Source organism: Neoarius graeffei, chromosome 22, assembly GCF_027579695.1.
Source record: "Neoarius graeffei isolate fNeoGra1 chromosome 22, fNeoGra1.pri, whole genome shotgun sequence".
In the NCBI taxonomy this organism is placed as follows: Eukaryota; Metazoa; Chordata; class Actinopteri; order Siluriformes; family Ariidae; genus Neoarius; species Neoarius graeffei.
In genome coordinates this window covers 60,601,938-60,618,225 of record NC_083590.1, presented here as the reverse complement: position 1 = coordinate 60,618,225, position 16,288 = coordinate 60,601,938, and the positions used below count along the sequence as shown (strand labels likewise).

The 16,288-nt window shown below is 44.7% G+C and overlaps 2 protein-coding genes across 3 annotated transcripts in view; both read left to right on the top strand.

Annotated features, from left to right (window-relative positions):
* LOC132871006 (histone-lysine N-methyltransferase PRDM9-like) overlaps window positions 1-16,288 on the top strand; it is a 69,422-nt gene that overhangs the window by 12,064 nt on the left and 41,070 nt on the right. The gene's annotated exons all lie outside the window — the stretch shown is intronic.
* LOC132871024 (general transcription factor II-I repeat domain-containing protein 2-like) lies at window positions 13,464-15,447 on the top strand. Its single transcript, XM_060905184.1, has 2 exons — window positions 13,464-14,649; window positions 14,775-15,447. Exons 1-2 carry the CDS (start codon window positions 14,500-14,502, stop codon window positions 15,012-15,014), a joined length of 390 nt encoding a protein of 129 aa, XP_060761167.1. The 5' UTR covers window positions 13,464-14,499; the 3' UTR covers window positions 15,015-15,447.

Genomic DNA, 16,288 nt, shown 5'->3' with positions numbered 1-16,288 from the left:
CCCACCACAGTCGTGTCGTCTGCAAACTTAATGAAGAGGTTGGAGCTGGATGTTGGTGTGCAGTTGTGGGTCAGCAGAGTGAAGAGGAGGGGGCTCAGCACACATCCTTGTGGGGGCCCCCGTGTTCAATGTGATGGTGTTGGAGGAGTTGCTGCCGACCCATACAGACTGTGGTCTCCCAGTCAGGAAGTCCAGCAGCCAGTTGCACTGGGAGGTGTTGAGTCCCAGCTGGTCCAGTTTATGAATGAGCTGCTGAGGAATGGTTGTGTTGAATGCTGAGCTAAAGTCTATGAACAGCATTCTGACGTACGAGCCTTTTGTCTCCAGGTGGGTGAGGGCTGAGTGGAGGGCAGTGGAGATGGCATCATCGGTCGAACAGTTGGACTGATATGCAAACTGTCAAGGGTGGGCGAGCAGACTTGATATGCCTCATGACTCCCCGCTGGAAGCACTTCATGAGGATGGGAGTGAGTGCGACCGGGCAGTAGTCATTGAAGCAGGAAGGAGACAGCTTCTTTGGGACCGGGATGATGGTGGTGGCTTTGAGGCACGTGGGGACAACAGCCTGGCTCAACAAGATGTTGAAGATGTCTGTAAAGACATCTGTGAGCTCCTCAGCACAGTCTCTCAGGACACGACCAGGAATGTTATCAGGACCAGGGGCTTTCCATGCATTTGTCATCCTGAGAGTTCTCCTCACACTGTCTGGGGACAGCGTCAACACCTGGTCGCCGGGAGGTGGTGGGGTCTTCTGTGCTGTGGTGCTGTTGTCTGCCTCAAAGTGAGTGAAGAAGTCGTTCAACTGATTCAGCAGAGAGGTGGAGTTATCACAGGTCTGTGGCGAGGGCTTGTAGTCTGTGATGGTCTGAATCCCCTGCCACAGGTTCCTGGTGTCTCTGCTGTTGAAGTAGTCAGCAATGTTCCTGGAATACTGTCGCTTGGCCACCCTGATGCCTCGTGACAGGTTGGCCCTAGCTGTTCTCAGGCCCACCTCGTCCCCGGCTCTGAAGGTGGCATTCCGAGCCCTCAGGATCCTGTGGACTTCCCCTGTCAGCCATGGCTTCTGATGTGCCCGAATGGAGATGGTTCTGGTGACTGTAATGTCGTCCATGCACTTCCTCATGTAGGCAGTGACGGTCTCCGTGTACTCCTGGAGATCTGTAGTGCTGTTGTAGGTGGCCGCCTGTCTGAACATGCTCCAGTCAGTGGTGGAAAAACAGTCCTGGAGTGCCTCCGAGGACCCCTCTGGCCACACACGTAGCTGGCTTGGTGACTTTAACCAGCAGCCTGTATGCTGGCATTAGCAAAATTTAAATACTTAATTTATTTTAATTTACCTAGAAGTTTTCTTTCTTTTCTGTGTTTATCTGTAATGATGCTGCTGGAATCTTATTTTCCCTGAGAGAACCTGCCCAAAGGGATCAATAAAGTTTTATCTAATCTAGCATAACATAATCGGATGAACTGAGATAATCACATTCTGAAGCAAATTAAATAGTCTTATACTGGTAACTTGAATACACAACACAAGTTACATGGATCTAAATGCAGGTAAACAACGTGTTATGAGAGTCAGCGCTTACCCGTCTGTGTTCTCGCTTCTTGAAGGCCTATCTTGTGGCCAATTGTTTTGAAACAATCTGACTTTCAGTTCTTCGTTCATTCACTTCTTCCACGTGAGGGTAAGAGATTGCCTCAACAGCAAGCATATCCAGTGGAGAAATCTGATGACTGGTGCACTCATTCTCCATTTTCTTCATACTGAGTACTCCGCCATTACTGCTCGGCTCACGCTGATTCCGCGGTGCTGATCCCGCAGGATGTTGCGCACTCTTCTCAGACAGCGAGTGGAGTAGATGGTGCTGATCTCTGGGAGAGTCATTCCAATGATTCTCCCAGCAGCTTTCACCACCTGCTGAAGTGCCTGCTGGTCGGCCTTAGTGCAGCTGGAGAACCACACTAGAAATCCATGTGTCAGCACACTACTAATGGCACAGTTGTAAAAGTTCACCATCAGAGGTCTGGGGATATTAGCGCTCCTCAGCTTCCTCAGGTAATAAAGCCGCTGTTGTGCTTTTCCCACGGCTGTGGAAATGTGAGTACCCCAGGACAGGTCCTCAGTCACTGTTACCCCCAGGAACGTGAAACTCCTCACCCTCTCTACCACATTGTTGCCTATGGAGAGAGGTAGGTGGTCAATGTGTCCTTTCCTGTGAAAGTCCACGACGGTCTTCTTGGTGTTTAAGGCCAAGTTATTGTTGTGGCACCACGACTCCAGGTGTTGTACCTCTCTCCTGTAGTTTGTCTCATCATCATTAGTAATAAGTCCGAGAACCGTGGTGTTGTCAGCGAACTTGGCGATGAGATTGGACGAGGAGGAGGCAGAGCAGTCATGTGTAAACAGAGTGTAGAACAAAGGGCTCAGCACATACCCTTGAGGTGCCCCGGTGTTAATGACAAGGGTGGAGGAGGTGTTCTTGCCCACTCTAACACTCTGTGTGTGATTTGTTAGAAAGTCCACAATCCAATTGCACAGGGTGGTGTTGAGTCCCAGCTGGTGGTGTTGAGTCCCAGCTGGTGGAGTTTGGACCGGAGTTTGAACGGCCGGATGGTATTAAAAGCCGAACTATAGTCCGCAAAGAGGAGCCGTGCATAGGTGTTCTTATGCTCCAGGTGCTCCAGCAGTGTGTGCAGCACCGTGGCAATGGCGTCCTCAGTTGACCGGTTCTCTCTGTAGGCAAATTGATGTGGATCCAGTGTTGGTGGTAAGTCGGCTTTGATGTGTTTTAATGACCAGTCTTTCCAGGCATTTGGCGGGAATGGAGGTGAGTGCCACAGGTCTGTAGTCATTAAGACATGTGACATTGGACTGTTTTGGGAGAGGGACAATGGTGGCTGCTTTGAAACAGGCTGGAACCAGAGAACAGGACAGCGAGATGTTAAAGATGGAGGTGAAGACGTCCGCCAGCTCCGCAGCACAGTCCTTAAGCACCTGGCCCAGCACTCCATCTGGTCCCGCCGCCTTCCTGGTGTTAATGCTGCAGAACACACATCATGCATGCTCAGGACTGGAGCAGGGTCAGGGGAGGGGGGGCAGGACAGGATCGGTATTGTCCCTATCAAAACGGGCGTAAAAGAGGTTTAAATCCTCAGCCAAGGTGGGACTATCAGCTGAGGGTGGTGGTGTTTTCCTTTTATAGTCCATAATGGCCCTGATGCCCTCCCAGACCTGCCTTGGGTTTGTGGTGGTGTCAAACCTGGCCTCAATATGCCTCCTGTGATGGTGTTTGGCAGTATTGATGCCTCTCTTCAGGTTGGCCCTGGCAGCACTGTACGCCTCCTGGTCCCCAGAGTGAAACGCAGTGTCTCTAGCTCAGATAAGCTGTTTTACTCCATGTGTCATCCATGGTCGTGTATTAGGGAACACACGGAATTGCCTTCAGCAGGTGACCTTGTCCACACAGAAGCAGATGTAATCTAAAACAGCGGAGGTGTAATTGTCCAGTGAAACATGATTGTCAGTGTCCTGCTCTTTGAATACATCCCAGTCTGTGTGGTGGAAACAATCCTGGAGCATAGGAACTGCGTCCACTGGCCATGTTCTCACAGTTTTGGTTGTGATCCCAGCGCTCTTGATCTTAGGTGTATACCGTGGGTGTAGCAGAAGAGAGAGGTGGTCTGACAGACCTAGGTGGGGGTAGGCCTGGGCCTTGTATGCGTCTGCTACATTAGTATACACCTGGTCCAAAGTTCTATCTCCTCTAGTAGCACACTTCACATGTCTGTGGAAATTGTGAAGCACTGATTTTAAATCCACATGATTAAAGTCCCCAGCTGCAATAAAAACACTGTCCGGATGTGCTACTAGGCTGTTATTGATGCTGTCGCTCACTTGTGCTAACGCTAATTTGGCATTAGCTTCCGGTGAAATGTAAACAGCGAATTCCCGCGGGAGATGGAACGGACGGCACTTTAACAGCAACAGTTCTGCCTCTGGACTACACAGCTTGTCTACCACAGTGACGTTTGTGCACCAGGAGTTGTTGATATAAATGCACAGTCCCCCGCCGGTCTTCTTACCAGAGTCCGCGGTCCTGTCGGCTCGGTAGGTGGTGCGGCCTGCTAGCTCAATAGCCGCATCTGGGATGGAGCTGTCCAGCCAGGTCTCGGAAAAGATCAAACATGAACAGTGGTTTAAAGTCCTTCGTGTAGCCATCTGCAGTTGTATCTCATCCAGTTTGACGGGTTGAATGAGCGTTGGAGAGAAAGATGGTCGAGAGCGGTGGTTTGAAGGGGCTAGCCTTTAGCCTAGCCCAGGCGCCCTCCCGCTTGAGACTCTTCTGCCTCCGCTCACAGCGCCTCCTCCTCCGGCCTGCTGCTGCGGGTGTCCCCGGGAGTAGTTTAACAATCTCCAGGGGGGATCAGATACTCCACGGACAGCTGATATTCTCCGCTCAGTTGTAAAAGTTCATTTCTGCTATACTGAAACATGCAAAGACTGTGTGAAATGATATACACAGCACCACCAACAAAGTGTAAAAGTAGTAGGAGCTCCGAGCCGCTGCGTCTGTGCGCGCCGCCATGTTTTTTTTCACAACAGAAGGTGGATTTATGTTTCAGTACAGGCTTATAGCCAACTCTTCTCAACAGATCAGAGGTTTCATACAAGTCATCGGTAAAATGTGCCCGTGAATTTCTCACAAAACACATCCAAATCATTGCAGTTTGAACATTCTTGGGCCATGAATGCAACATAAATCCACCTTCTGTCGTGTTGCTGCACCTGCCAGCAACACATACGTGGCATGGTTATAAATTAGCTCAAAATGGAGGATCGGAGTTGCAGTCAGCTCGATGTTTTAGTATCGCGAAAATGGCAATGAGCCCGATAACCTTCCTGCTGTAACATCATGGATGTCAAGGTCATTCACTCAGACCGCTACCTATATGAATCATTTTAATCATAAAAATTGCTATTTTGGATTTATTGTTAACGCTTAAAGATCATAGGCAACGGTTTTCAATTCATGCACATTTGAAACTTTAGATGTTTAAAAAAAACCCTGTAATTTTCTTCTAGTCCCAAGAAGTACTGTTAATAAGTACAACCCCAATTCCAAAAAAGTTGGGACAAAGTACAAATTGAAAATAAAAACGGAATGCAATGATGTGGAAGTTTCAAAATTCCATATTTTATTCAGAATAGAACATAGATGACATATCAAATGTTTAAACTGAGAAAATGTATAATTTAAAGAGAAAAACTAGGTGATTTTAAATTTTCATGACAACACATCTCAAAAAAGTTGGGACAAGGCCATGTTAACCACTGTGAGACATCCCCTTTTCTCTTTACAACAGTCTGTAAACGTCTGGGGACTGAGGAGACAAGTTGCTCAAGTTTAGGGATAGGAATGTTAACCCATTCTTGTCTAATGTAGGATTCTAGTTGCTCAACTGTCTTAGGTCTTTTTTGTCATATCTTCCGTTTTATGATGCGCCAAATGTTTTCTGTGGGTGAAAGATCTGGACTGCAGGCTGGCCAGTTCAGTACCCAGACCCTTCTACGCAGCCATGATGCTGTAATTGACGCAGTATGTGGTTTGGCATTGTCATGTTGGAAAATGCAAGGTCTTCCCTGAAAGAGACATCGTCTGGATGGGAGCATATGTTGCTCTAGAACTTGGATATACCTTTCAGCATTGATGGTGTCTTTCCAGATGTGTAAGCTGCCCATGCCACACGCACTAATGCAACCCCATACCATCAGAGATGCAGGCTTCTGAACTGAACGCTAATAACAACTTGGGTCGTCCTTCTCCTCTTTAGTCTGAATGACACGGCGTCCCTGATTTCCATAAAGAACTTCAAATTTTGATTCGTCTGACCACAGAACAGTTTTCCACTTTGCCACAGTCCATTTTAAATGAGCCTTGGCCCAGAGAAGACGTCTGCGCTTCTGGATCATGTTTAGATACGGCTTCTTCTTTGAACTATAGAGTTTTAGCTGGCAACGGCGGATGACACGGTGAATTGTGTTCACAGATGCTGTTCTCTGGAAATATTCCTGAGCCCATTTTGTGATTTCCAACACAGAAGCATGCCTGTATGTGATGCAGTGCCATCTAAGGGCCCAAAGATCATGGGCACCCAGTATGGTTTTCCGGCCTTGACCCTTACGCACAGAGATTCTTCCAGATTCTCTGAATCTTTTGATGATATTATGCACTGTATATATGTTATGTTCAAACTCTTTGCAATTTTACACTGTCTAACTCCTTTCTGATATTGCTCCACTATTTGTCGGCGCAGAATTAGGAGGATTGGTGATCCTCTTCCCATCTTTACTTCTGAGAGCCGCTGCCACTCCAAGATGCTCTTTTTATACCCAGTCATGTTAATGACCTATTGCCAATTGACCTAATGAGTTGCAATTTGGTCCTTCAGCTGTTCCTTTTTTGTACCTATAACTTTTCCAGCCTCTTCTTGCCCCTGTCCCAACTTTTTTGAGATGTGTTGCTGTCATGAAATGTCAAATGAGCCAATATTTGGCATGAAATTTCAAAATGTCTCACTTTCAACATTTGATATGTTGTCTATGTTCTATTGTGAATACAATATCAGTTTTTGAGATTTGTAAATTATTGCATTCCATTTTTATTTACAATTTGTACTTTGTCCCAACTTTTTTGGAATCGGGGTTGTAATAATTAAAACAAGTTCTTGCGGGTTGCGGCAAATTTCTGTTCAGTAATTTTTGTGACCACTCGGCGCGTGATGCCATTCAAGACAAACAAACCACTTGAGTTGAGTCCACTTCCGTTTATTTGCATTGCTGTTTGGCTTGAGTGCATTCGGGAATTTCCAAAGAAAAAACGTGCCTTATTGTTATTACAGTTCACTGCACAATGGGACCGGTTCAGGAATATTTTTTGTTTGTTTTTTTTACCTTTTTCTGAGAGGGGAGAAGAGGCGGAGCGAGAGGATTGGCTTTTTCCGAAAAAGGAGAAGAGGCAGAGCAAGTCAAGTCCAGTTTATTTGTATAGCGCTTTTAACAATAAACATAGTTGCAAAGTAGCTTTACAGAATTTGAATGACTTAAAACATGAGCTAATTTTATCCCTAATCTATCCCCAGTGAGCAAGCCTGTGGCGACAATGGCAAGGAAAAACTCCCTCAGGTGACATGAGGAAGAAACCTCGAGAGTAACCAGGCTCAAAAGGGAACCCATCGTCATTTGGGCAACAACAGACAATATGACTATAACAGTTTTAACATGAAGTCAGTTTTGTTGATGTTCTAACTCTTCATTGATGGAAACTTGAGTGCAAAACTGTTCATGACAACTGCAGTCCTAAAGTTAGCAAGTCAGCTGTAGTCCTCAGCCATACAAGCATTACTGTCAGTGTCCCGAGCATCTTCCAAGTGTGACTCAACTGTCCACATGGGGCCGTCCTCCACAGGAGAGATGCAATGAGACTCCAACCAGACACAGAGCACCAGGATGGATCAGGCAGGTCCGAGGAGCAGAGGAGGTCAGCATCTCGATTCCAGGACCGACATGTAACTCAGAGGGACGGAATTTTTTTTTTGGGGGGGGGCAAAAAACACAGGTTGTTAGGTATGCCCAATGTCACCTAAACAAGTAGGAACAGTATACATATTGCACTGAGTGCAAGCAGGGACTCTGGCAACTAACTATGATAGCATAACTAAAAGGGGAGAGCCAGAAGGTAACATGGGCATGAGGGAGCCCCGGGACATAAAGCAGCAGCCACTACACCGTCAACAAACTCTAATGAGCAAGCGAGTGGGGGACTGACAGCATCCATACATCCCAGTTTACCAAAACACTCTGTCTGAGGTCCTCCAGATCTACACCTTTACCTCAACACCATGAACAAAAGGCTTGACTAAACAGAGATGTTTTCAGCCTAGACTTAAACACTGAGATGGTGTCTGATTCCCGAACACTACTTGGAAGGCTGTTGCATAACTGTGGGGCTTTGTAAGAAAAGGCTCTGCCCCCTGATGTAGCCTTTGCTATACGAGGTACCAGCAGACAGCCTGCACCTTTTGATCCAAGTAGGCGTGGTGGGTCATAAAGGACCAGAAGTTCACTCAGGTACTGTGGTGCGAGACCATTCAATGCTTTAAAGGTCAATAATAGTATTTTATAATCAATATGAAATTTGATTGGGAGCCAATGCAGTGTGGATATGACTGGTGATGTGGTCATATTTTCTAGTTCTAGTCAGGACTCTTGCTGCTGCATTTTGAACTAACTGGAGCTTGTTTATGCACTTATTGGAACATCCAGACAGTAAGGTATTACAATAATCCAACCTGGAGGTAATGAAAGCATGAACTAGTTTTTCTGCGTCATGTAGTGACGTTAAATTTCTTATCTTGGTAATATTTCTGAGATGAAAGAAAGCTATCCGGTAATGTTATCAATGTGAGTTTCGAATGAAAGCCTGGGGTCAATAATCACCCCGAGGTCTTTTACTGCTGCACATGAAGAAACAGAAAGGCCATCCAGAGTTACTGTGTAATCAGAAAACTTACTTCTAGCTGCATGTGGTCCTAGTACAAGTACTTCAGTCTTGTCAGAGTTCAGCAGAAGGAAATTAATAAGCATCCAGTGTCTAATGTCCTTCACATATTCCTCAGTTCTATTAAGCTGGTGTCTCACATCAGGTTTTGCAGAAACATACTACTGTGTGTCATCAGCATAACAGTGAAAACTAATACAATGTTTACAAATATCATCCAGAGGTAGCATATATAAAGAAAAAAGCAGTGGACCCAAGACCGAACCTTGTGGAACACCAAACTTTACCTCAGTATGTCTAGAAAAATCACCATTTACATCAACATACTGATGGCGATAAGTTAAATAAGACCTGAGCCAGGAGAGTGCCGTTCCCTTAGCTCCCACATTTTCTAGTCTATCCAGAAGACTGGGATGATCAATGGTATCAAATGCTGCACTAAGGTCAAGCAACACCAGCAGCGAGAGACAGCCCTGATCAGACGCCAACAGTAGGTCATTTACTACTTTAACCAGAGCTGTCTCTGTGTTATAATGAGGTCTGAATCCTGACTGATATATTTCATGGATGTTATTCCTATGTAAATATGAGCATAACTGCTGTGCCACAGCTTTTTCAAGGGTCTTGGAGATAAAGGGGAGGTTTGATATTGGCCGATAATTGGACAGCTGACAGGGATCAAGGTCAGGTTTTAATCAGGGGTTTGATAACTTAGTTCAAAGGATTTGGGTACATAGCCAATCGTAAGTGAAGAATTTATTTTTAGAAGCGGTTCAATTACTTCAGGTATTATCTGTTTGAATAGACGTGTAGGTAAGGGATCTAGTATGCAAGTTGAGGCTTTTGATGCCGAGATTAATGAAAGTAATTCAGTTTCTTTTAGGGGAGTAAAACATTCTAATTGATGATCTGATACAGTTATATTGTTAACTACAGGGTCACTTACATTGTCTGACCTTAAATTAGTAGTTTCAATTTTTTGTCAGATATTCTCAATTTTGTCATTAAAAAAAATTAATGAAGTCGTTGCTACTACAGGTGTGCATGTGTCTATAGTGGACTTATTCCTGGTTAATTTTGCTACGGTATTAAACAGGAATCTCGGATTATTTTTGTTATCGTCTATTAGGGAGGAGAGATATGTTGATCTAGCAGCACTAAGAGCTTTTCTATACAGGTCCTTCTCAAAAAATTAGCATATGCCGCTTTTCCACTACAAACGCGGCTGAGTCGGGCTGAGCCGTGCCGTGCTGAGTGGGGCTGTTGGGGTTGCATTTCGACTACAACCGCGCTGAACCGTGCTGGCTGGAAGTGGGTGGACGTCACGGGATGTCGTTACGCAGCGCAAACAGTGACATCAGTGATCTTTTAAGCGGTAGTCTCACGACCCGAATAGTAAACAATAAACATGGAGGACATGGAGTCGTTAGTGTTGCTGGTCTTGGTGCTGTGGCTTGTTGTCACCGACAACGTCAACACATACTGGCAAGAGCATATAGATGAGGCGAGGCACATTAGGCTTCAGAAATTCTCGTAATTCTTCTTCTGGGTTTACGGTGTTTACAGATCCCAGTGTGCTCGCGGGGCGTGTGTGGGCGTGTGAGGACACTCCTCCTCACCAATCAGTGCACAGGGAAGTGTCTGCTCACGCCCCCAGCCTCACTCGGCTCGGTTTGGCTCTCTTCAGCCCCACTCCAAAACCGTGCGAGTTTTGGGTGCTAAGCAGGGCTGAAGCGAGCTGAGTCGTGCCGTTCTTTGGTAATCGAAACGCGAGCCGTGTCGGGCTGAAGTGAGCTGAAGCGAGCTGAAGTGAGCTGAAAAAGGGTAGTGGAAAAGGGCCAATATTGTGATAAAGTTCATTATTTTCTGTAATGTACTCATAAACATTAGACCTTAATATATTTTAGATTCATTACACACAACTGAAGTAGTTCAAGCCTTTTATTGTTTTAATATTGATGATTTTGGCAAAAAAGTAAAGGAAAACCAAAAATCCCTATCTCAAAAAATTAGCATATTTCATCTGACCAATAAAAAAGTGGTTTTAATACAAAAAAAGTCAACCTTCAGATAATTATGTTCAGTTATGCACTCAATACTTGGTCGGGAATCCTTTGGCAGAAATGACTGCGTCAATGCGACGTGGCATGGAGGCGATCAGCCTGTGGCACTGCTGAGGTGTTATGGAGGCCCAGGATGCTTCGATAGCGGCCTTAAGCTCATCCACAGTGTTGGGTCTGGTGTCTCTCAACTTTCTCTTCACAATACCCCACAGATTCTCTATGGGGTTGAGGTCAGGAGAGTTGGCAGGCCAATTGAGCACAGTAATACCATGGTCAGTAAACCATTTACCAGTGGTTTTGGCACTGTGAGCAGGTGCCAGGTCGTGCTGAAAAATGAAATCTTCATCTCCATAAAGCTTTTCAGCAGATGGAAGCATGAAGTGCTCCAAAATCTCCTGATAGCTAGCTGCATTGACCCTGCCTTTGATAAAACACAGTGGACCAACACCAGCAGCTGACATGGCACCCCAGACCATCACTGACTGTGGGTACTTGACATTGGACTTCAGGCATTTTGGCATTTCCTTCTCCTCAGTCTTCTTCCAGACTCTGGCACCTTGATTTCTGAATGACATGCAAAATTTGCTTTCATCCGAAAAAAGTACTTTGGACCACTGAGCAACAGTCCAGTGCTGCTTCTCTGTAGCCCAGGTCAGGCGCTTCTGCTGCTGTTTCTGGTTCAAAAGTGGCTTGACTTGGGGAATGCGGCACCTGTAGCCCATTTCCTGCACACGCCTGTGCACGGTGGCTCTGGATGTTTCTACTCCAGACTCAGTCCACTGCTTCCACAGGTCCCCCAAGGTCTGGAATCGGCCATTCTCCACAATCTTCCTCAGGGTCCGGTCACCTCTTCTGGTTGTGCAGCGTTTTCTGCCACACTTTTTCCTTCCCACAGACGTCCCACTGATACCAGGGTGCTAATTTTTTGTCTCTGACCATTTTCCATTTAAGTGGAGCTACATTTATCTAAAGCATGGTGGAACATTGACACTGAGCATTCAGTTGCCTGATCAAGTTCTGCAGGGGCTGACAGTGACCCAATCAAAGTTGATAACTCTGGGAGATCATTTATAAAGCTATGTGCAGTAGTTGATGTGAATGTACGTTTAATACAGTAGCGTGGTGAAGTGCATATATTATTACTCAGACATATTTTGAATGAGATGAGCTAATGATCTGAGAACTTCAGACTGTGGAAGTATGACTATATTTTCTACATTTAACCCAAATGTTAGTATTAAATCGAGGGTGTGACCACAATTATGGGTCAGTCCTGTGACATTTGATTAACCCCTACTGAATCTAAAATGCTGTTTTCAAAGGGTCTTCTGGGTTATCAAAGCGAAGATTAAAATCTCCGACAACTAAAGCTTTGTCTAAGGAAATAACCAGGTCTGAGAGAAAATCTGCAAATTCAGAAAGAAACTCAGAATATGGCCCCGGGGGCCTGTAAATAATAAGTAACGGAATTAACTGGGTAGACTTATTTTTTGAGGCTACATACATTCTATTCACATGAAGAACTTCAAATGTATTAAATTTATAACCAGGTTTGTGTGTTACACCTAGATAATCATTATAAATAACCGCGACGCCGCCTCCTCTGCCAGTTAGACAAGGCTGGTGTATTTAACTGTATCCAGGAGGACTCGCTTCATTTAATGCTATATATTCATTTGGCTTAATCCATGTTTCAATTAAACAAAGTACATTAAACTCTTGATCAGTAATAAGTTCATTAGTGCATTAGATGTAAGAGATTTAATATTTCGTAGCCCCACCTTTAGATCAAAGGTGCTGGCAGCAGCTGTACAGTTAGTATGACCTAATTTTATATTGATTAGGTTACTGGAACAAACTGAGTATTTCTACCTTTTTGTTTAGCTCAGGGAACAGACAGTCTCGATGTAGTGGACCCTGAGTGATGACTCTGTGCAGCTAGCAGACAGTCGGTTTAGCCTGTTCGTCTGCTCCCTGGACTTGGCTCTGGATTGTCCGAAATTAACTAGACCTGCTCTGGGACTATGACCTATGCTGCAAGAAATGAGAGCAGCACCTTCCTGAGTAGGCTGGATACCTTCCTTCCCTAACAGGCCAGCAGTGCCCTCAAAATTAGCCCAATTATCTATAAAGCCTATACTCGTCATACTCAAAAGGCGACCCTCGTGCAAAATTTGGCCCGCCAGCCATCTATTTCTGGCCCTCCAAACTTTTTTGTGTTAAATGCGCCGACAGCTGCTTCATGCCGATTTGCGCTGTTCAACATATCTACAGAAAATCAGACCGTATCTGACCCAACACGCCTTAGATTGTATACTCTGTAGCCTACTTCTGCATGTATTGTATATGATTATGCCCACGATTGTAAGTCGCTTCAGATAAAAGCGTCTGCCAAAATGCAATGTAATGCGGACATGAACGCGCATCTTAAATGGAGTCGCGCTTGATCCTCCAAAAAAAAAGCTAGGACCCTCCAGCTCTATGGCAACGATAAACAGACAACCTCTAGCCGTCGCAATTTGAGACAAAAAAAAACACGTTTGCCAGCAGTGTTGCCAGATACTGCTGTTTTCCAGCCCAAAATATGTTCAAAACCCGCCAAAATGCACTTAAACCCCCTCCCCCCAAACTGGGTGGGAAACCGCCCAATCTGGCAACACTGTTTGCCGGTCGTAGCAGCCGAGAACGATCAAAATTAAGAAATGAACAAGAATGGCGTTTTCAAAGTTCGCTTCTAAAAGAAAAATGGAGAGCGAAAATCGGCTTTTCAAAGAAGAATGGACTGAAAAGTTTGCATTCTTTCTCCCTCCGACCAGCTCAAGACCCATGTGCTTAATATGTCAGGAAACTGTCGCTGTGGTGAAGCTTTTCAATGTGAAACGTCACTATGAGACAAAGCATAAGAATTTTGAAGATACATTCCCTCAAAATTCAGAGTTAAGAACAACAAAAATAAATGCATTGATAGCATCACATCAAGCTGCAAGCAGGATTCTTGTCACATCTATGACACAACAGCAAAAAGCAACAGAGTGCTCACTTCGAGTGGCATGGATTTTAGGTAAGCACAAGAAGCCATTCACAGATGCAGAAGTAATAAAAGTGAAAAGCATGCTTGAAGTAATGGACACAATGTTTGAAGGCAAACAAAGAGGAAATGAAAGCTAAAATTAAGCAAATCCCCCTCTCTGACTCCACAGCATGCAGACGCACTGAAATACTGTCTGGTGATGTAGCTAAGCAGCTGTGTGATGGGATAAAAAATGCAGAGTGCGTTTCCCTAGCTGTGGATGAATCCACTGACATCACTGACAATGCTGAGTTGATGGTGTTTGTGAGGTATTTTGAGGAGTCAAAAAGGGAGTTTGTTGAAGATGTTAGTCATGGCAAATCTTTGTGGTCAGACAAGGGGTGAAGACATTTACAATGCAATGATGGAAATGCTGAATGAAAAAGGAATTGATGTGAAGAAAGTTGTGTCAGTGGCTACTGATGGAGTGCCATCTATGATGGGTAGAGAGGACTAGTTCAGCGCTTGAAACTTCTTCACCCTCACCTCATGTCCTACCACTGCATAATTCATCAGTCCATTCTTTGTGCAAGTCTTGGAGAAATGTATGCTGAAATCATGACAACAATGATGAGACTCGTAAATTTCTTGAGAGCATCATCTTCACTGTAGCATTGATTTGTTACGGTCATTCCTGTCAGAGGTCAATGCTGCGTTTGATGATTTGCTTTTGCACAATATCAGATGGCTGAGCAAGGGCAAGGTCCTGGAGCGGTTTTGGGCCATTAGGAATGAACTTCAAGTTTTTCTGTCAGAACAAAAAAGTGCAAAAGCAAAACTGTTCTTAGATTTCCTGCAAACTCCAGAAAAGATGGAAGCTGTGGCATTTTTGACTGACATGACATCTCACATGAATAACCTAAACCTGAAGCTCCAAGGGAAGGAAAACACTGTGTGTAAACTGATATCAGCAGTGCGGGCTTTCCAGAGGAAACTGGAGGTCTTCAGGAGTGACCTACAGGTAGGCTGTTCAACATTCTCTAATACACACATCTGTATTTAAGTATCTTTTTTAAATCTCATGCACTTTAAAATAATAACTACAGAAACCCTGAGCCTCATATTCTTTATTTTTATTTTTTACAGGAGGAATTGCTCCATTTCCCCAAACTTTTGGAACAGACCAAAGGAAAAGGTGCTCATCAGAAATGTGTTCCATTTGTGGAGAAGCTGATTGAAAATTTCAAGACATGCTTTGATGACTTCATATTGGGAGAACATGTCCTTCTGTGCATTGGCAATCCATTTCTGCTCAGAAATGTGAGAGTTCACTTCAGAAGCACATCAAATCTTCCCATGGATCCCAGCTGCTGCACTGCAAAGTGAGCTAATTGACCTGCAAGAGAACATTGCACTTAAAGAGACTCAATGTGATGTCATCACCTTCTGGTCAAAGATGGTAACTGCAGCTAATGTTCCTCTGCTGCAGAAGATGGCAATTCACATTCTGACGATGTTCGGATCAACCTACCACTGTGAATCTGCGTTCTCAACAATGAACTTGGTGAAGAACCAATACTGCAGTCGACTCACAAATGAGCATTTACACCAGTGTGTCCGCCTGGCCATCACACCATTTGAGCCAAGGTTCCAAACATTGGCCAAAAACACACGTTGCCATTTCTCACATTAAGCAGTGTTACAAATATTGAGTGTGAAACAGTTCATTGCATTGAGATCTTCTTTGTTAACCAAAGCGCTGGAAGTGAAAGGCCTGTTGGCTATTTGTTTTGTATTGATAACAGGGTTATATTTTGTTTTATTCAGCTATTTAATTTAATCTTTGTCAAAATGTGAAGTATATTTTTTGTTTTTGTTCATATTTATTGTTTTGAATTTAAAAAGTTTTCAAATGAATACGTTGTAGCCTATTACGGCATGCATGGTCTCAATAAATGGCCCTTTTGAGTAACTGAAAAAAATGTTTGTGGCCCTTCAGCATTTGTATTTGAGTACCCCTGGCCTATACTGTTTTCAGAGCACCATCTGGACAACCAGCAGTTCAGCGACCATAAACTGTTGTAAGCTTCATTGCCATGCCGCATTGGGATGGGGCCAGCGCATACTACAGCATTTGGGTATTGCCTTCGCTAATTTACTCACCTCTACAAAGTTACTCTTGGTACCCTCAGACTGACGAAGGCATCTATCATTAGCTTCTGCATGGATAACTATCTTTGAGAACCTGTGCTTGCCTAGGACCCCAAGATTACCTGCTATGTCTGGCGCCCTGGCTCCCAGTATACACCTGACTGAAGCTGCTGGTGCCCCTAAAGGCCTAGCTAATTTCATGTGCCATATGATAGAGTCCCCTATAACCAGAGCTCTTTCAGGTTTCTCAGTGGGTGCATCATTAAGGAGAGAAGAAGAAGAAACCTTTGTCACATGCACACATGGTGGTTAGCACGGTCGCCTCACAGCAAGAAAGTTCCAGGTTTGAACCCAGCAGCCAGTGAGGGCCTTTCTGTGTGGAGTTTGCATGTTTTCTCCCTGTGTCCGCGTGGGTTTCCTCCGGGTGCTCCGGTTTCCCCCACAGTCCAAAGACATGCAGGTTAGGTTAACTGGTGACTCTAAATTGACTGTAGGTGTGAATGTGAGTG